The following is a 22,217-nucleotide window of genomic DNA, read 5'->3' as shown; positions in this document are numbered from 1 at the left end:
AAAACCGTAAAGTGGTGCGCTCCCTAAGGCGGGAGACGGCGACGCTGACCTAAAGTCTCCACAGCCCTCGTAGACGACATTAGGCCGCAGCAGCTTCAATTGCAAAGGAACGGTTCCCTTTCGGAGATGAGATTGGCAGAAAAGACAAAGCGGCAAAACGCCCATAGATAAGAGAGATATGCAAAGATGTAGAAGCATTCATAACTGTGGGAAACATACCTGCCACTTAAACGAAAATTATAGAGAGTCGTGTAGGAAAGAGAAGCACCTGTGTTAATATAAAGATCTCAGGTGGTAAACCAGAACTAAACAAATAATGAAAACCTGAAAGGTGGAAGAAGTACGTAGAAGGGATACACAAGAAAAGAGCTTTATGATAATATTATGGAAAGACAAGAAGAAGTGGACGAAGCACTGAAAGACCTAAGTGAAAACAGGGTTAGCATTACCAACATGGGAAATGGCGGCAGGAATCTTGTGTTTTGCTGATGAATTATATCAAGTCCCTGTGTAACAGCAATAAATGGCAACATAAAAAGAAATAATTGCTTTAGCATAAGGAAGCAATGGTACAACATAACGCAGCATATAGTGGTATAAGTTTGAAATGGACGAGTATCAGAAAAAAACAGAAAATGTTTCGTTTTTTTGCAGATGACAAGTTGTAGGATGTATGGTAGACATAACCAACCGCACACATAAATACACTGAAGTGCCAAAGAAACTAGTGCAGAAATAAGTATTCAAATACAGAGATATGTAAACAGGCAGAGTATATCTCTGGGGTCGGCAATGCCTATAGAAGACAAAAAGCGTCTGGTGCAGTTGTTAGATCGGTTACTGCTGATAGAATGGCAGCTTATCAAGATTTAAGTTAGTTTGAACGTGGTGTTATAATCGGCACACCAGCGGTGGGACACAGCATCACCGAGGTAGCGATGAAGTGGGGAATTTCCCGAACGACCATTTCACGAGTGTACCGTGAATATCAGCAATCCGGTAAAACATGAGCTCTCCGACATCTCTGCGGCCGGAAAAAGATCCTGCAAGAACGGGACCAACGACGACTGAAGAGCATCGTTCAACGTGACAGAAGTGCAACCCTTCCGCAAATCGTTGCAGATTTCAATGTTGGGCCATCAACAACTGTCAGCGTGCGAGCTATTCACGAAAAGTCGTCGATATGGGCTTTCAGAGCCGAAGGCCTGCTCGTGTATCCTTGATGACTGCACGACACAAAGCTTTACGCCTCGCCTGGATCAGTTAACACCGACATTGGACTACTGATGACTGGAAACATGTTGCCTGGTCGGACGAGTCTCGTTTCAAATTATATCTAGCGGGTGGACGTGTACGGATATGGAGGCAACCTCAGGAATCCATGGACCTTGCATGTCAGGTAGGGGTGTTCAAGCTGGTAATGGTGTGGGCAGTGTGCTGTCGAGTGATGCGGGACTCCATATATGTCTAGGTACGACTCTGAGAGGTGTCACGTACGTAAGCATCCTGTCTGATCACCTGCATCCATTCAAGTTCATTGTGCATTCCGACAGACTTGGGCAATTCCAGCAGGACAATACAACACCCCACACCTCCAGAATTGTCACAGAGTGGCTCCAGGAACACTCTTCTAAGTTGAAACACCTCCGCTGCCCATCAGACTCTCCAGACATCAACATTATTGAGCATATCTGAGATGCCTTGCAACGTGCTGTTAAGAAGAGATCTCCACCACCTCGCACTCCTACGGATTTATGGACAGCCCTGCACGATTCATGGCGTCAATTCCCACCAGTATTACGTCAAACATTAGTCGAGTCCATGTCACTTGCGGCACTTCTGCATACTCTCGGGGAGGGGGGGGCTACACGATATTAGGCAGATGTACAAGTTTCTTTGGCTCTTCAGTGAAGTAGCTTCATATGAGGTATGTGAAGAAATCCAAAAGAATCATCCGATTTAAAAAAAATCATAATTATTATGTTATTTGAGATATGGGTGTGAACAACGTACTGTTAGAAAGGGCAGGCTCTCGAGTTTTTCATGATTCCCTCTAGGTACCAGCAGTGTGCGCCCACTTCAGTTCTAGCAAAAATGGTGTCTGGACAATAGAAAGCGTTTTGTTTTCTACGTTTAGCGCAGTGCGGATCAGTAATAACTGTCCAGCGTGGCTTTCGTACTAGGTATGGTGGGGATCGTCCTACAGCACAGAGCATCAGACGATGGCATGAACAATTCCGAGAAGCAGGTAGTTTGTGTAAATGCAAATCGCCTAGCCATCCCCGAGTGTCTAACACTTACGTCGAACGCATCCGCCATAGTTTCACAAGGAGACCACAGAAATGTGTTCACCACGCAAATGCAAAGCCCAACATGCCCCCAATGTCAGTCTGGCATGTTTTGCGTCGACGTTTACACGTGAAACCGTACAAAATTCAGCTACTGCAAGCTCTTCGTGGAGGTGACAAGCAACAACGTGTGGAGTTCTGTAATTTCGTTCTTAGTAAGATGGAGGGTGACAATTTTCTTACACGCTTAGTGTTTAGTGACGAGGCAACATTCCGTTTAAATGGAAAGATGAACCGTCATAATGTGAGAATATGGGATACGGAACAACAACATGAAGTTGTACAACATGAGAGGGACTCTCCAAAATTTGATGTGTTTTGTGCAGTTTCACGGGAAAAGGTGTATGGTCCATTTTTCTTTGCCGAGAACATTGTCACAGGAAGCACATATCTCAATATGCCTGAGAACTTTCTTTCCCCACAGTTGGAGACTGGTTCGAACGACTTCATTTACCAACAGGATGGGGCACCGCCAGACTCGTATCTGGAAGTGCTGGAATTTATAAGTCAAAGGATTACTGAAAAATGGAGCGATCGAACTGCACCAAATGATTCAGCCTTACATTACTGGCCTCCAAGGTCATCGGACCTGACTGTATGTGATCACATCTTGAGGGGGTTGATGTGCCTCCGTTTTCACAACAATGAATGAACTGAGACATCGTATAACAGCAGCTGTGGAAGCTGTAACTCAATACATACTCGCTGCAGTGTGGGAACAATATGAATACCGCATTGACATATGCTGTGCATCTCAAGGGGACCTACGAAAATATATGAAAGAATCCTTTTTGATTTTCGAGTTCATTAAAAAACAAAATTCTTTGTATGTTTTTATTAGTTTCGGAAATAAAGACGTGCCAAATCGAATGATTCATTTTGATACAGCCTGTATATAACCATTTTGTATCGAAATTTGCTATCCTACATCCAAATCTTTCAGCAGATCTTGAGTGTACCACACATTACACTTCAACTCAAAAAAGTGTCTATAACTATATAGGAAAATCAGTGTAAAATACTTGACACCTAATTACCGCTTCTTTGTACATGTGAATAACTTTTAGCCAAAAATTATATAACTTACACAATAGGTTAACGTACGATAATCATTATTCAGAAATAAAATAAACAAAAACCCATATAGTGCAGAAACCCGTTTGCGTAATGAAATTAAAAAACGGGGCCTTGCACGAGGCAATATTTCTCTCCAGTTTTCATTAGCAAGCATCGAAAATAGGAAGAGCTGCAACATCCAAAAAATGATTACAGGTTACGGCTTTCCCTCCTCTGACGTATTTCGATTTGCATTCGTAGCAACAAGTGTTATTCACCATTTCTGTTGCTAATAAATAATGTGTAAGATCTGAGCAAATAATTGAAATATTAAGGTTTCAGTGCTAGCTCAAAAAGTAAAAAAAACCACTGTTATGCAGTGCCATGTCACTGTTCCGGTTTGATGATGGCAATGTCATCAATACTCTACTTTCGCTCCGTAGGTATTCCTGTTTCAGGATAAACCCCTGCTAACTTCTCAAAGTCAGAGATCATATACTGCAGTACAATTAGGCGTCAACGTGGCACAATAAACGGTTTTGCGCAACACATCAGAGAGTGTCGGGGTTGGTGAGCTAGAATACGAAGACGGACGTGGCAAGCTGCGTCAGTGCCCGGTCTCACCGATTCCTCGGCGAGGCAGTAAAACACAACCGCCGAGCTGGCGTCACGTCGTCCGTGCTTTGTGTAGTCGGCCGGCAGACTCAGAGGAACGCGGCGGAATGCGGTACGTCACGGCTGGTGACCGCACGCCGTGTACTGTGTACCTAGCCAGATGTTGGCCGAGGTGTCTGGCGACTGGTAAGTACGCGGTGTACACTGCATACCTCTCCCCCTACGCTGAAACGCGGCCCAGCGCCGTCGGGGAGATTCTACTGCTATGACGTACGTCTTCATACTCCAGAGAGCAGCGGCAAGTCTCAAACACTATCTGATCAAAAGTATCCGGACATGACTATGTAATGCGGAATTGATCACTCGATGTCAGTAGAGGGGGACTCGCCAGTGTAAAAGGAGGCGAGAAATACTGTACTGTCAGCCCAGAAGCAGTAACAGCGGAATGGGTAGGTCAGTAGACTCAGTGGAGCTCGTTGACTTCTTACGTGGAATTGTCACTAAGTGTCACCTGAGTAACAAATCCATCAGGGACATTTCAAACTCTCTAAAGCTGCCAAAGTCGACTGTTGGTGATGTGATTGTGAACTGGAAACTGGAAGGACAAACGCAGCTAAAATAGACCGGGAAGACCTCATGTACTGACGTAAAGGAACCGTCGAAAATTGCAGCGAAGAGTTATAAAATTTCATTTGACATCAGCGGAAGGAATTGCCCGTGGATTCCAAAGTGCTACCTGCAATCACGTAGGGAGTTAAAAAGGTTAAAAAGAATAGGGTACAATGTTCAAGTAGTTCCTCGTAAGCCACACATTTCTGTAGCTATCGTGAGCGACCTTGAGGAAATGTAAACAGCGACGCCACTGGACAGTGGATGCAGGGAACAGGTGATTTGGAGTGATAAATTACACTATATCCTGTGGAGATCGCCTGGAAGGCTCGCGTTCGGCGAATGGCAGGAAAACGTTACCTGCCCTCCGCCATAGTGGCAACAGCGAAGTACGGAGGAGGTGGTGTTATGGTATGATGGTGTTTTTCGTGGTTAGGCTTGTGGCCCCCTTATTGTGCTTAAGTAAATGCTGAAGGTGGAGGGATGTGAACACATTTTGCAGCAATGTGTAATCTGTGCGGCAGAGGAACAGTTCGGAGCGTTGGTTGTTTGCATGAGCTTGACAATGCACCCTGTTACAAAGCAGCACCTGTGAGACAATGGCCGACCGGTCTCAGGCGCTGCAGTCATGGACTGTGTCGCTGATCCCAGCGGAGGTTCGAGTCCTCCCTCGGGCACGGTTGTGTGTGTTTGTCCTTAGGATAATTTAGGTTAAGTAGTGCGTAAGCTTAGGGACTGATGACCTTAGCTGTTAAGTCCCGTAAGATTTCACACACATGTGAACATTTTTGAGACAATGATTTACGGGGACAGTGACATTTCGGAAATGGACTGGCCTGCCTAGAGTCCCGACCTGAAGCCAACGCAAAACCTCTGGGATGAGTTATAATGTTGACTCCACTGCAGATCCCAGTATCTAACACCACTATCTTCTCTGGTTTTGGCTCTTGAATCAGAATGGGCTGTCGTTTCTCTATAGACATTCAGGCACTTCATTGAAAGTGACCACAGCAGAGTTTAAGCCGTCGTAAAGGCGAAGTGTGGACGGCCACACACACACACACACACACACACACACACACACACACACACACAAACACACATCATATTAATGCCCATTAGTAGAAACCGGTTACTTTTGGTAAGATAGCTCATGTTCTTGCGCCAGTTACCGACACTGTTGTAGAAAACAAGAGCTCACAGGCGCGACCAGGAAACGGCATCTTACATGTCTGCCCGATCAGTTTCTTCTCTATACTGTTGCTCCAAGTACAAAATTAAAAATACCTCTAATGCTGATTACGTAAAGCAAATGCAGGCTGATGTACACGATCCAGCCATCCTGAATTGGATTTTCCACGGTTCAGCGTTTTTAACAATTTTTCCCCCATATTATTTCGTGTCATTGAATCTGATATCTCCCCTAGGATATATAAGGGGCGTTCAAAGAGTAAACGAGCCGGAACCATAATTACAGAAACCACTACCTGTATGTTGGAAGTACTGACCCTGGCTGTTGAGACACTTGTCCCACTGTGACACAAGGTGGTGAATGGCTGTCTCATAAAATTTCCGGGGCTGCAACGTTAACCAGTTCCACACGTACAGCTGGACGTCATCGTCCGAAGTGAATCGTTTGCCCCTATGCTGACGTTCTTCTTTGACCAAAATGGTACCCTTCTGATTCACTTCCTGCAGTATGGGAGAACAGTGAATGCCCAGCGTTACTCGCAAACCTTGACCATCCTTCGCCAAGCCATCAAATAAAAACGACCAGTCAATCTCATCTGTGGGGTCATTCTGCTCCGTGACAATGGAAAGCCTCATACGGCCAACATGGTCGCAGCACTCCTGAAGAAATTCAAATGGGAGGTTCTCGGCCACACTCCATACAATCCGGACCTCTCTCCCTGTGAGTACGCCATTTTGGTCCCATTAAAAAGGCTCTGAGAGGCAAAGATTCACCTCGGACCACGACGTCCAGCTGTACGTGTGGAACTGGTTAACATCGAAGCCCCGGGAATTTTATGAGACAGTCATTCACCGCCTTGTGTCACAGTGCGACAAGTGTCTCAACAGCCAGGGTCAACACATCTAACGTGCAGGTAGTGGTTGCTGTAATTCTGCCTCTGGCTCGTTTCTTTTTGAACTATTCTTATATTTCAGAGTGCTGTGGTAAGGCATAGGACTCGTATTTCTTATGCCGGCGGTTCAGATCTCCATCCAGCCATCCAAGTTTAGATTTTCCACGATGACCCTAATTCGCTGAACGTGAATGCTGGTATGTCTACTTTGAAAATGATACGGCCGATTTCCTTCCCCATACTTTCCATACACCAGCTTATGATCCGCCTCCAGTGACCTCGTCGTCAACGAAACGTTAAATTCTTATCTTCCAGCATCTGTGCATCTCATGTCAACGAAACTACGAAATTCATTAATAATGCATTTTCAATTCTTGCGACCTATGCTCTCTGTTGTTCTCGTAGCTGTAGTGCAATTCGTATTGCGCCACATCTCTGTCACGATTAAAGAGTGATGAGTACAGTACGATAAAATTAAAGTCAAAATCATTCCTTAAAGTAAAAATATCTTCAACGCAAAGGCTGGTTTGGACACTGGAAGGCCAAATACTGATCTTGATCCAGTTGGTATGCCCCTTCCTTCCTGTGACCTTCGAACTCACTTAGCACAGCCAGCACAGCCTATAGTTTAACGTGGACATATAAGCGAGGAATTTTCTCATATTAACAAGTCATCGTCAGGGGCGAAAGAAACAATAACAGACAGAATAAAAAAAGTGCTGAATTAAATTTTCAAATGTTCTTCGATATGATTTGTCGAAAAGTAAAAAGTAAAACAGATTAAATGCACATTCGATGCGCCTTTGAATAATCCTCGAAATCATGTACAGAAAATGAGGTGTCGATTAAGAATGTGCATACTTGTTCCTGTTATTCACTGGACTATACTGAAAAATTTTTGAGACTGAAAAATTGTCGGACCTCCTTTACACCTTTGAGCATACATGATGGAAGTATGTCAAGACCACACAACAGCAGACTGCACGTTGTAGATAACCCACCATACAAGTATTCTCTTGTACTTTTTGAAATTCTAAGTTAAACATCAAAATTTAAATTCTTAATCGCCACCTTATTTGTTGTAAATAATTTCGGCCATTATTCGAGAGGGCGTCAAATGTTTCTCTAATTTATTTTATTTCGTACTCTCAGACAAATCATTTCACAAACGTTTGATCGTTTTTTCGTCAATTTTTATTTTTATTTTCAGGTTTTGTACAGAAAGCATGAACTTTTTGACACCTCATTTACCTTCCTAATGTCTACTGTTTGCGAAAAGTGATAAATTTAGTATTTGATTTGAAGGAATCTTTTTGACAATTAAATATCACACCAATGTTGTTTTTTATGCACAAAATGCTAGGCCTTGAAATGATGAAATTAGGACAAAAATTATGTGGAGTAATTTTCTCTTATATAACAAATAATTTTTTCTTAATCATCCTAACTACTTTCAAGCAATTAAATGATTTGCAAAAGTAGATCTCACATTGATCAGTTTGATAATTCCATTGGTCAATTTCCCATTTTTCATTTGGTTATGAAAATTCAAACAAAAATTTTCCCTCAAATCGCTAATTAATTTTCGATTAGTAACCCCTATTACATTCAAGCAAATAATCTCTTTTTGTTAAACTGGACCTCACGCAGCTCAATTTGACACCCAATTTGTCCATTTCGTACTCTTAGTTTGGATATGGAAATTGGGACACAACCTGTTGTGTGATTCACAGGAGTCATGTTTTCGTTTCACGCAAACTTTTGACCAAAAATATTATTGAGCCAAATAAGGATTTAACCCTGGATTTTTAGATTTATATTCTGAAATATACGTACCGCGTCGCCGTGTCTTAACATGAAACATTAAAACATTGCACCTATTGTAACGACAGGGTTCAAACCGAAAATTTTTGGTAGTTGACCATATAGCTACGATAGCAAGTTGGCAATGGTGTCCGAGAGTCGCGAAATAAAAGTAAAACCAAGGACATAGCCCTGCAGCGTCACCATGTTTCATGCTCCATCGGTAGGTGGTGGATCGTATGAGGTAATGAAAGAGCATTTCTGTTTTAAAATCCAGTGCTGTACCTAACGGTCACCCACGACTCTCCTCTAGTCTGCAAGTGGAGACGACACTTACAGGAGATGATTCTAACTTTGGCGCATATTGTTCCCTCGACATCCCCTCTGTATCTTGCCCGCATCATTTAATAACTACAGTAAATACTAGTAACACCGCCGCCATAGTGTTTTTTATCAATAACTCTGCCGGTTTCGGAACTTAAATCCTCCGTCCTCGAGTATTTTCACGTGGATACAATTACTGCCAAGTGACAAAGAGTAAGGTACCAGCTTCTAGTTCTACTTGCGTCATGGATCAGGACGCTCATCATCATCATCGACAACAATCCACACACAGAGCGTACAGCTTGAAGTGACGTATCGCCTATCCAAAATTAATCAGTCCCATTCTACACGGGGTATCATATCATAGTTAACAGGGAAAACAGACATCGGCACAATGTACAATAAATGAGCCAAGCATTCCAGCTAACTTGCCGTTTAGGAGTTAATTGGGAATGGAACGTTTGGTAAAAACCTGCCACTGACGTCATTAAGAAATACTGTAAAAATGAATTTAAAATTCAAGTTTTTCTATTAAGTAGCCATCTAATTGGGCTTAAATTTCCCCCATGGCGTACCTTAAGAAGAAACAGAAAGGGGAGACAAAAGTCATGGGATAGCGATATGCGCATATATAGATGGGGATAGCACCGCGTACACAAGGCATTAAAATGGCAGTGCATTTGTGGAGCTGTCATTTGTACTCCGGTGATTAATGTGAAAAGATTTCCGACGTGATTGTGGGAATTAACAGACTCTGAATTTGAAATGGCAGTTGGAGCTAGACATATGGGACATTCCATTTCTGAAATCGTTAGGGAATTCATTATTCCAAAATCCACAGTGTCACGAATGTGCCGAGAAAACCACTTTTCAGGCATTACTCCCTCCCCACGGATAGCGCTGTGACCGATGGCCTTCACTTAACGACCGAAGGCGCAGAGTTTCCAGTGCAAACAGGCAAGAAACGCTGCGTTAATGAACCCCAGAAATCAGTGTGGGACGTACGACGGACATATTCCTTAAGACAGTGCGGCGAAATTTAGTGTTAATAGGCTATAACAGCAGTCGATCGACGACAGTACCTTTGTTAACAGCACGACATCGCCTGCAGCGCTCCTCCTGCGTTCGTGACCGTATCAAAAAAATGGTTCAAATGGCTCTGAGCACTATGGGACTTAACTTCTGAGGTTATCAGTCCCCTAGAATTTAGAACTATTTAAACCTAACTAACCTAAGGACATCACACACATCCATGCCCGAGGCAGGATTCGAACCTGCGACCGTAGCGGTCGCGCGGTTCCAGACTGTAGCGCCTAGAACCGCTCGGGCACTCCGGCCGGCCTCATGACCATATCGGTTAGACCCTAAGTGAATGGAAAACCGTGGCCAGGTCAGACAAGTCCCGATTTTAGTTGGTAAGGGCTGATGGTAGGGTTAGAGTGTGGCGCAGACCGCATGAAGCCATGGACCCAAGTTGTTGGTTGGTTGGGTGGTTTGGGGTGGGGGAGGGACCCAGACAGCGGGGTCATCGGTCCCACGAGATTAGGGTATGATGGCTAAGGAAATCGTCCATGCCCTTTCAAAGGATCCATCCCGGAGTTTGCTTGAAGCGATTTAGGGAAATCACGAAAAACCTAATTTACGATGGTCGGACGCGGGTTTGAATCTTCGTCCTCCCAAATGCGAGTCCAGCGTGCTAACCACTGTGCAATCTCGCTCGGTGGGACCCAAGTTGTCAATCAGGCAGTATTCCAGCTGGCGGTGGCACTATAATGGGGTCGTCTGTGTTTACACGGAAAGGTCTAGGTCTTCGGGTCGAACTGAACCGATCACTGACCGTAAACAGCTATAACTGGCTACTTGGAGACCATTTTCAACCATTTATGGATTTCGTGTTCCCAAACAACAATGGAATTTTCATGGATGACAGTGCACCATGTCGCTGGACCACAGTTCTTCGCAATTGGTTTGAAGAACACTCTGGCCAATTCGAGCGAATGATTTGGCCACCCAGATCGCCCGACATGAATCCCATAGAAAATTTCAGGGATATAATCGAAAGGTCGGTTCCTACACAAACTCCTCCATCGACGACACTTTCGCAGCTGTGGATGGCTATAGAGGCACCCTGGCCTAGCGTTTCTGCAGCCACCTTCCAGCGACTTGTTGAGTCCATATCACGCCGAGTTCTCGCACTATGCCGGGAAAAATGCTGTCCGACGCGATGATAGGAGATATCCCATGACTTTTGTCAGTTCTGTGTACAATACCACTTCAGAAAATTACACGTTAGAATTTGCTGTACAGTGGTGCCTGTTGGAGGTGCTGTTCATGTGTCATTCTCGCAGCTGGATGTACTACTGCATCCGTCTCTGTAATCAGTTACGAATTCTTTCGGACGTCACAGGATTATATCGTTTATCTTGACAAGACTGTACCATTCCCTGCTCCAATTTCTCAACTGTACCAACAAGAGTGTTGTGTGCTTCACTTTCGAGACGAATTGTGCAGTTTGTCCTATCTAACTCTGCCATCTCATACATTTTCGAAACGAAACGAAATGTGAAAAATGCTGTTGGCCAGGGATGCATTTATGTCTGGGGATCACACAATAGGCAGAAATGAACAATACACAAATGTAGACAAATATCACTATCATCACAAAGTTATGTTTTTTAAATGGCGTATGCGTATTTTTTCTGCGTAAATGAAAATTAGAGGTACAGTTAGTGACTAGCAGACTTGTTTTCACTGTTCCAAACCTCACATCTACTGAATTCGCACACTTTAAAGAATGGCAATGGAGTTACAATTTCTGCCGTATACGCAGAGCAATGTTTGCCTACTGCAGGCTTCAGGACAGCGTAGGCAACCCGCACTACAGCATTACAGCATCAAGACAGAAATTGTGGCACAGTTTCCACTATTTAAAGTGTAAGTTTTCAAGAAGGTAGAAGGTTCAGGACAATGATACCAAGTCTGCCATCACTAATTGTACCTCCAGTTTTCATTTCGGTAGGAAAAAAAAGTCATACAAGTTCCAAAAAAAGTAATTTTTTGTTGAAAGTGATGTTTGTTTATTTTTAAGGATTGTACATTTTATACCCATTATGTGAGTTCTGACGTAGGTGAATCCCTGGCCAATTTCATGCTTCACCCTGCGTTCCTTTTAGGAAATATATGAGGTGGCAACGTTAGATAGGCTCCTGTATGGGGTGTAAACGATCGTTGTTTTCAACGTATCACGGATGAAGTCTTGACGAATAATTTGGTACAGCACACTTTTGGGACTATCAAGTCTGGGAAACAACCTCAGATAGGTTTACATTGGCCTACAAAAGACAGCTAAGCTATAGCACGTGTGCTCAGCGTGCCACTATTTTGAATGACCACTCGCTATCTTACGCCACAGGCTTAAGTCGTTTGGGTTTCTTAAATGTGTTATTTTATTGAAATTAAGAATTTAAACTTTTCTAGGAATGTAATAATGAAAAATGATTTTGTAATTATTATTCATAAACGAACTACTTACACAATTCCTTATAAATTTAACCATTACAAGAACAGGAGTCTTCTGGTAATTATAAATTTAACCATTACAAGAACAGGAGTCTTCTGGTAAGAAGACTGGAGGAAAAAGCGATTTAAATGTTAGTTATACGTTACTAATATTCCCAAAGTTTTGAGGCAAAAATTACGCAGACGTTAATTTTACAATCTTAAAGTGCAAGAAAATGGCGTGTTTAATATTCAAGGTCTGGAACCGCGCGATCGCTACGGTCGCAGGTTCGAATCCTGCCTCGGGCATATATGTGTGTGATGTCCTTAGGTTAGTTAGGTTTCCGTAGTTCTAAGTTCTAGGCGACTGATGACCTCAGAAGTTATGTCCCATAGTGCTCAGAGCCGTTTGAACCATTAATATTCAAGGGTGGTTTTGTCGACAACAGGAAATGAGCTTCGAACGGTTAAGAGTAACTAAGCCAGTCACATAAGCGGGCGAGAATATATTGCAATATCGCGCATCGTGCATGCTTTGTAGCTTAGATGGCTTTTGTGGGCCGATTTGAGGTAGCTTCGCGGCTTGTTAGAACACGAGTATGCGGTATCAGATACTACCCTCTATTGCACTGTGTATATTTAAATATACATATTTTCAGAACTCTGTACTGGCTCATATAATGTAACTGTGCCACTGACGTGCACTGTATACTCAGATGTACATCTGTATTTTTCGTGTATCACGTCAGATGGCAGCATCTGCTTACGGCAGTTGAGTAAAAGTTTGCAGAACTGTTGGTATGTCTAGAAGGCTGTGGGTCTCCGGGCGTGCGATTGTTTGTATTTATTTATTCATGAGTGACGTGTCTTTTGAGCTTTTCTTTCGTCGTGTTTCTATTGGAAGAATCTACAAAAGCTATAAACGTATTGTTTCTTTCGAAATAATTGTTTCTTTGCTTTTTATTCAAACTTTTGTGTGTGTGTATCTGAATGAACAGTGTGCAGTAAAGGTAAAAGTGGACAATTCGTGAAGGAAACATGGATACCCGTTTATTTTACCGAAAAAGACAAGGGAGAAGCTACATTCCTCCAGAAAGCAGTGACGAGGACTGTTTGGACAGTGATGACAGTGATCTGGATAAAACCTACGTTCCTGAACGACTTACAGGTGAGTTAGAAATTGACTAGCAATTTTCATAAAAAAATCATGTAAAGAGTTACATCAGTATAAGAAGTTGATTGGATTTTCGCTACAGTGGCAACTTTTACTTGCTCTAATATACAACTCTTTACAGTTCTTTTCATGTGTGTTCTTTTTCTCGTGACAATATATCAATTGTTGTTGTCCCAAATGTGTTTCATGCTTTTTATCTAAAAAATTGTGACTGTGACTTAGACCAGCATTGTAGCCTAGTCAGCTTTATATAGTTTCCCAGCACCATCTCTTGTTCAGTTTCTGATGACAAGTAATTCACACTCTACTTTTCAGGCTCACAATCAGGTGACAGTAGCAGCAGCGAAGAAAACTGTGATGAGCCAGATGAAGTGGGAGTGCCTTGTGTTTCAAACACAGAGCAGATAGTTGAACCTGAAGTTGGTGATAATCTTCCTCAGGCACAATCTCCATCTCGTTGTAATGTGCCGAAATTGAACCTTCTTTGGAAGAGGAACACGGTAAAATCTGTATTTCCTTCTCCTGTTTGGACTGGAGAAATTCCACCATCTACAGAAGTATTTTCACCACTAACGTACTTCAAAAAGATTTCTGACTCAAGTATCATTGACTACATATGTCAACAAACGAATCTGTATTCGAAGCAGTGTGATGTGGCCAACACCTTCAGTGTTACCTCTACCGAAATTGAACAATTTATTGGTATTGCATTCTACATGTCACTGATTGCTATACCTGGGAACAGAAGATACTGGAACAAGAAATGTGGTGTGAAACAAGTGTCTGATGTAATGACACTACGCAGATGGGAACAAATAAAGAGATATTTACATTTTGCTGACAATACTCAGCAACATTCTGCACCTGACAGACTGTTCAAGGTTAGAATGGTAAGCGACATGCTGCGAAAAAATTTATCAAAAATACCAATTGAAGAACACCTTGCAGTGGACGAACAAATTGTGCCATTCAAAGGTCACAGTAGCTTGAAACAGTATAATCCCAAGAAACCAAAAAAGTGGGGCTACAAAATATATTGCATAGCAGGTGCCAGTGGTATTATTTATGATTTCGAAGTCTATTCTGGACCTGTCAATCAACCCAGTCATCTTCCTAATGTAAACGCCAGTGGAAATGTAGTGCTCAGATTGGCTGAAAGAATACCAAAGTACAAAAATCATAAACTGTTCTATGATAACTGGTTCTGCAGTCCAGAGCTTCAAGTTGAGCTGGTAAAATGTGGTATTCACAGTCTGGGAACAGTACAATTGAATAGAGTGAGAAACAATAAGATGCCTTCTGATGCTGAAATGAAAAAGCAGGGAAGAGGCACATCTGTTGAATCCACTGCATCTGTTTCTGGATATGACCTGATTCTTGTGAAATGGCAAGACAACAGGTGTGTCAGCCTTCTGGGCACCTTTTCAGGTACTCACCCAGAAAGCCAGGTTGCAAGATATGACAAAAAAACAAAGCAACGTATCCAAATAAAATGCCCAAAGATTGTGAAGGAGTACAACAAGTTTATGGGAGGTGTTGACACTATTGACTCCTTATTAGCTCTGTACAGAACGAAAATCAGGTCAAAGAAATATTACATGAGACTGTTCTTCCATTTATTGGACATGAGTTGTGTTGTTGCTTGGCTACTTTATAAGAGAGCCTGTCATGAAGATAGTATTGAAGAGAAAACCCAGATGGCTTTGTTTGATTTCAAGCTTGATATTGCTGAATCCTTATGCTGGTCAGGAAAACCATCCAAGAGACAGTCGCTGGATAGCTCACCAGGCAGTGGCACCAAAAAGAGAAGGCAGCCAAATACAGCAAATGCTGACATCAGGAAGGACAGAATCGATCACTGGCCTAACTACTGTGAAAAATCTGCCAGATGTAAATATAATAAATGTCAAAAAATAACAAAAATAATGTGTACCAAATGTAACACCTATTTGTGTTTTGTACCAGATAGAAATTGTTTCTACAATTTTCACAATGTATAAATTCTGGAAATATGTAACTGCATAGTAGTGACATTTTGCTAACTGATGTATACCCAACTTTTATAATGTTTTTTATTTTTGTTTTTTGAATAAAATTTAATTTAAAGTCTTAATTTGTGGATGTACCATAAATTTTGAACTGTGTTCTCCAAAAATTTAGTACCTTATACGAACTAATATAAACGTACTCATTACATCCGTATTTGCGCAGTGTATATTTGAACATACAGAGTGATATTTTCCAAAATATATATACTAGAAAGTTTATCATCATCTATTTTTCATTCATGGGCACTATGAAGTATAAATCCAAAGTTGTTATTTGAAAATTCTTAGTTTTACTGTTCTTGTGCAATAGAGGGTTAACCAAGTGAGGTTGGGCAGTGGTTAACACTTTGGACTCGCATTCGGGAAGGCGAAAGTTCAAATCCGAGTCCGACCATCCACATTTAGGCTTTCTGTGATTCCCCTAAATCGGCCCAGGCAAATGCCTGGCTGGTTCTCTTGAAAAGGGCACGACCCGATTGCCATTGCCATCCTTGACACAGTCCGAACGTGTTCGTCTCTAATGACGGGACGTGGGCAGAAAACGTCAAACAAGTGAGAAAGGTATAATGTTGATTTTATTATGAACACTGTAGACGTGGACGAGATGCTGCATCCATAAAAGGACGAAATCAACATTTCCTCGCAGCAGTTTCGGTGGAATCTGAGAAAAACGTTCTTGTATACTGACTGCCAGGTGGAGACCGAACGTGTCCCTGACAAACTCGTTTGTTTAGATATCCCCAGAGCCAAAAGTCACATGGATTCAGATCAGGTGATCCTGTAGGGCATGCACCTGGAAAAATTCTGGAGGTAAAAAGTTCGTGGAAGGTCGCGTTAAGCAGTTCTTTCATTGGGCGAGAGACATGAGGTGTTGCCCCATCTTGCATGAAAACAGTGGTTTCCATACAATTGCGCTCTTCCAAAGCAAGAATCACCTGCTGTACAAGGATGTCTCGATAAAGTGCAGACGTCATGGTGCATCCGACTGTCACCCGGCTGTATTCTGTTCAAAGAAGAACGGACCGAGAATAAAGGCGCTTGACAGCGCGCAGTCGCATATGGCTCTTTGTGCATAACACGCGGTTTAACAGTACCCCAAATTTGGCAGTTATGTCTGTTCACTGCACCGTGTAGCGCGAAATGTGGCTCGTTACTCCGCAGAACGTTGTCCGGCCACATGTCGTCATATTCGATCCGTGCCAGAAACCGAAGAGCAAATTCAACACGTTGCTGCGGATCATGAGGTGTCAGATGGTGCACTCTCTGGATCTCGTATGGGTACCAGTGTAATATAAGTCTCAAAGCTTTCCGTAGTGTTGACCATGGACACGTGCTGCGTAGTCAGCAGCCCTGTCAATAACTTCCACCGGGATGGGACGCCTACCTCTTCAGCTGCCTCGCCAAGCTCACCCGTGTATTAATATTTAATTATCATCTTATTTAAACTATTCAATGAGATCGGACATCTCCTTAGGCCTTTTAGTAGGCGATACTCTCTCAATGTAGCACTATAATTGCTGCCGTCCACGTAGAATATTTTCACTAACAGCGCACGGTCTCTATTCGCTCACGTTATGGCTTGTCAAATGACAGCGTGGATGTCATGCCATTATACAAATAGTGTACAGCGCCAGATTTTCACCTTGGTGGCCACAACTGGAACTAATTGTTTTCAACCGAAAATCTGTTCCGTCATAATGTATTAGTATATCTACCAAATTCTGCTGATATATGATAATTACAGCCCACACTGGAGTCCGAGAGTAGCTGCACTTTAACTACAACTGTTGTGATCAGACGAAACCATAGCCGTCCGAACACAGCTGTAGGTTTTTTCATTGCTATGAGAGAAGGCTCATCATATTAGAACACATGAGATATTAGTTCACTTTATTACATAAATGAAGAAAAGATTTGCTTAACTTCGACAGCCGGCCGGTGTGACCGTGCGGTTCTAGGCGCTCCAGTCTGGAACCGCGTGACCGCTACGGTCGCAGGTTCGAATCCTGCCTGGGGCATGGATGTGTGTGGTGTCCTTAGGTTAGTTAGGTTTAAGTAGTTCTAAGTTCTAGGGGACTGATGACCTCAGATGTTAAGTCCCATAGTGCTAAGAGCCATTTGAACCATTTTTTAACTTCGACACATTTATTTGCCACAAGAGTACTGGATGCTTTATTACTGCCATGGAGTGGCAAAGGATTACTTGATGCACTAATTAACATTCTATTCTCTAGAGGTACAATGTTCAACATTAACAACAGTAGACTGGATTCGCATTCGGGAGGACGACGGTTCAATCCCGCGTCCGGCCATCCTGATTTAGGTTTTCCGTAATTTCCCTAAATCGCTCTAGGCAAATGCCGAGATGGTTCCTTTGAAAGGGCACGGCCGACTTCCTTCCCCATCCTTCCCTAATCCGATGAGACAGATGACTTCGCTGTCTAGTCTCTTTCCCCCAAACAACCCAACAACAGTAGAAGTTCGTCTGAAACTGTAAGTGCTTGCTGGTCCTAGATAGTAATGTTGACTGTTGACAGCTTTAGCTGAGATCTAGAACTAGGCTGAGCTCTTGCACGCTGAACTCTATATTGACCTCAGTACGAGGGCCCTGCTGTTGAGGAGAGGGCGGCCTGGTCTTCTGGACCACCTCCCATATGTCATTGCGGATTGCAGTGAGCCCTCGCTAATGTCTTTGGTATTAATCCGCGTGCTGACTTTGATGTGGCTCGGAGATCTCTGGACGGTAGCCCAAGTAGTACAGTGGTTCCCAACCTAGGAGTAATTAGCCCCTGATGGGTAATACGTAATTTTCTGATGGGTAAAAAGAAAGTGTTCAATTATGTTTCGATCACGAAACTAAGTTTATCTTTAAAACAGCATTAGTATTTCATAAGACTGCAATTCTGATTATATAAGTTACCCATAATTACATTTTTACCAAATGTTAACATTAACGCGTGACACAATGTCTGGAGGTTACAGCTTGTGAAACAAGTGTATGAATATAAAACTTCCTGGCAGATTAAAACTGTGTGCGGGACCAAGACTCCAACTCGGGACCTTTGCCTTTCGCAGGCAAGTGCTCTACCATCTGAGGTACCCAAGCACGACTCACGCCCCGTCCTCACAGCTTTACTTCTGCCCGTATTTCGTCTCCTACCTTCCAAACTTTACAGAAACTCTCCTGCGAACCTTCATATCAGCGCACACTCCGCTGCAGAGTGAAAATCTCAGTCTGGAAACATCCCCTAGGCTGTGGCTAAGCCATGTCTTCGCAATATCCTTTCTTTCAGGGGTGCTAGTTCTGCAAGGTTCGCAGGAGAGCTCCTGTAAAGTTTGGAAGTTAGGAGACGAGGTACTGGCAGAAGTAGAGCTCTGGGGACGGGGCGTGGGTCGTGGTTGAGTAGCTCAGATGGTAGAGCACTTGCCCGCGAATGGCAAAGGTCCCGAGTTCGAGTCTCGGTCCAACACAGTGTTTTAATCTGCCAGGAAGTTTCATATCAGCGCACACTTCACTGCAGAGTGAAAATCTCATTCTGTATTAATATAATTTGCCATTTAGCCCCCACCCAGCACACGCATACTTCATAGCTTGTACCATGTATCTATAAGAGTAAAATCGAGACATGTACATCACGTATACTTAAATATTTCATGAAAATGCTTTCTCCATGTTGTAAGTAGTTCCAGCAATAGACTAACAATTACTTCGATATCTACAGGCTGCGGGTGAAGCAAGTATGGCTAGGGAGAGGAGTGGCGGAGGGGGAGCGTGTTTTGCAACAAGTGTCTACCCTGACTGTGGATATTGTGCTTTCTTCTTTGAGGAGGAGCTTTAGGTAGAAGTAGGAATGCACTGAGAAATAATTCACCACTCTATAAAAAACGGGTTGTTAGGAACAATCAGCACTAATTGCCTCATTAGTTCTCGGTTTAATAAAACACCCGCATACAGTAAATACCATTTACCTTTCGTCATTTTAAAAATGGAAGTGTTCGAATATTCTTTTTCAATCTAAAATTTTGTTAGACACTAATGCTGGTAATGGAGGAACGAGGGGTTGAGGGGGGGGGGGGGTACTATTTAATATCTGATGGCACTCAGGTGTACCGCTCTCAGGGATATTGGGTACCATTGGTCCAGGGCAATACTTAAAACTTCGTACTAAGTACCGAGCGACCAAAAAGTCAGTATAAATTTCAAAACGTAATAAACCACGGATTAATGTAGATAGAAAGGAAAAAATTGACACACATGCTTGGAATGACATGGTGTTTTATTAGAAACACCCCATATTGCTAGACGCGTGAAAGATCTCTTGCGCGTGTCGTTTGGTGATGATCGTGTGCTCAGTCCCCACTTTCGTCATGCTTGGCCTCCCAGGTCGCCACACGTCAGTCTGTGCGATTATTGGCTTTGGGGTTACCTGAAGTCGGAAGTGTATCGTGATCGACCGACATATCTAGGGATGTTGAAAGACAATATCCGACGCTAATGCCTCACCATATCTCCGGACATGCTTTACAGTGCTGTTCACAACATTATCCCTCGACTACAGCTATTGTTGAGGAATGATGGTGGACATATTGAGCATTTCCTGTAAAGAACATCATCTTTGCTTTGTCTTACTTTGTTATGCTAATTACTGCTATTCTGTTCAGATGAAGCGCTCGCTATCCGTCGGACATTTTTTGAACTTTTGTATGTTTTTGGTTCTAATAAAACCCCATACCATTCCAAACATGTGTGTCAATTTGTAGCTCTCTGTCTACATTATTCCGCGATTTATTCAGTTTTCAAATTTATACTGACTTTTTGATCACTCGGTATATGTCGGCTCGTTATCGCATTAGTCTCCCGGAGCCATGTTTGCTGTAGCTGTTTGACTTCTAATCTCGTATACTTTGACCCGCAGTTTGGCTATTAAGAAAATGATGCCCCTTCATAGCAGGCACGACACCTCGTTCACCTCTCCTTTGGCAGGCACCTGGCAGTCGGCCTCGGCGGTGACCTGCATCGCGTGACCCGCTTCTCGGCCTGCGGAAGCTCTCACTCTCTCCGGCCGCGCCAGCACCTCCTCCCCCCCTCACTACGGAGGCCCTTCCGCCAGCCGAGGCGCGAGTTGGCGGCCGTTTTCACTGGTGGCCCGCTTCACGCAGCGGGCGCTGGGCGCGTGCCGGCTCGCGGCCTTCCTGCGAGCCCTCGCGGTCCCACCACATTAGCGTCTCCGATTGGGCCCACCCAAGGACCTTGCGACGTAACCCCGCCGCGCAACGTCGATATGAAAGCAAAACCGCCCAATTTTCTCTTTATTGCTGAACGCATAACGGATCAGAAAGAGCAAAGCACGAATCGAACGTGACACTGCGATGTATAAAAAATGGTTCAATGGCTCTAAGCACTATGGGACTTAACATCTGAGGTCACCAGTCCCTTAGAATTTAGAACTATTTAAACCTAAGTAACCTAAGGACATCACACATATCGATGCCCGAGGCAGGAGTCGAACCTGCGACCGTAGCAGTCGCTGGGTTCCGGACTGAAGCGCCTAGAACCGAACGGCCACCTCGGCCGGCTTGCGATGTATACATCGCTCTGCAAAACTTAAGGTGCCAACATAGTACCCAAATTCATATACTGCCCAGTTACCTCAGTTGATGCAGAACGGTCCTTTTCTGCTCATAAAAATGCTTGAGTGATCGAAGACACGATCTTACTACCGAAAATTTGGACAGTACTTGGTCGTTTTATGTTTACAATAGTAGAAAAATGTAAAATGAGTTGTAAATGATGCTTCGTTCCAGTAGTATTAATTAAAAGTTAAAGCTGGGTTTTTAAATAAAATATTACGAACTTGTTGAGCGTGCCCCCCTGCGTGGGATATATGTCCAAGTTGGACCTATACATATCGATTGTTTCGGTGTGACTCCCTCGCATCGTATCCGCTTGTTACCGACAACAATAGCAAAGAAGGAACAATTCTTAAAACACAGTATGCGTCCCCATTTTGAAAATTTTTAGCAAATAATTCTAGAAAGGTCCCCTTCCTAACCTGTACCAAAAAGTATTCAAAAAATGATATCAGCGTGCTAAATGTACCGATTCTTCTCATGTCCGGCGCTCTTTCTCGTAATTGATATGCACAGGTTCAACTTTTAGATATAATGGACGCAGTAACTACCATTGTTTTTTTTAAATATTTGATCCTGCATATTTCGAAACTTTTCATGTTAAAAAATGTTCAAATGTGTGTGAAATCTTATGGGACTTAACTGCAAAGTTCATCAGTCCCTAATCTTCCACACTACTTAACCTAAATTATCCTAAAGACAAACACACACACCCATGCCCGAGGGAGGACTCGAACCTCCGCCGGGACCAGCCGCACAGTCCATGATTGCAGCGCCTTAGACCACTTTTCATGTATTTTTTAAGCACTTTCATGTATATTTTAAGATTTTTATGATGCATATAATCTCGTCTCTAGTAATGATCTTAGCGCTCAGAGTTGTGACAGCTAATCCCAGCTTCACGACGCTGCACCATCGATCCGTGGGTCGGGAAGCACTGTTGGATCACGTCAATGGCGGAAACTGTCGCATTACAGACGACCTGGTTCTTGGTCATCCTTGGTGTGCCAGACAGCATTCCATGTTT

At 43.2% G+C, this 22,217-nt stretch overlaps 1 protein-coding gene across 1 annotated transcript in view; it reads left to right on the top strand.

Annotated features, from left to right (window-relative positions):
• The first annotated feature begins 13,375 nt into the window (after positions 1-13,375).
• LOC126481871 (piggyBac transposable element-derived protein 3-like) overlaps positions 13,376-22,217 on the top strand; it is a 74,040-nt gene continuing 65,198 nt past the window's right edge. Inside the window, exons 1-2 of the mRNA XM_050105830.1 lie at positions 13,376-13,505; positions 13,827-15,401. Of these exons, the coding sequence (XP_049961787.1) occupies positions 13,376-13,505; positions 13,827-15,401 (1,705 nt within the window). The remainder of the gene's footprint in view (positions 13,506-13,826; positions 15,402-22,217) is intronic.

Source organism: Schistocerca serialis, chromosome 5 (genome assembly GCF_023864345.2).
Source record: "Schistocerca serialis cubense isolate TAMUIC-IGC-003099 chromosome 5, iqSchSeri2.2, whole genome shotgun sequence".
NCBI classification, from domain to species: Eukaryota; Metazoa; Arthropoda; class Insecta; order Orthoptera; family Acrididae; genus Schistocerca; species Schistocerca serialis.
Note: the sequence above shows the minus strand (reverse complement) of the source record. Positions and strands in the feature narration are given on the sequence as shown.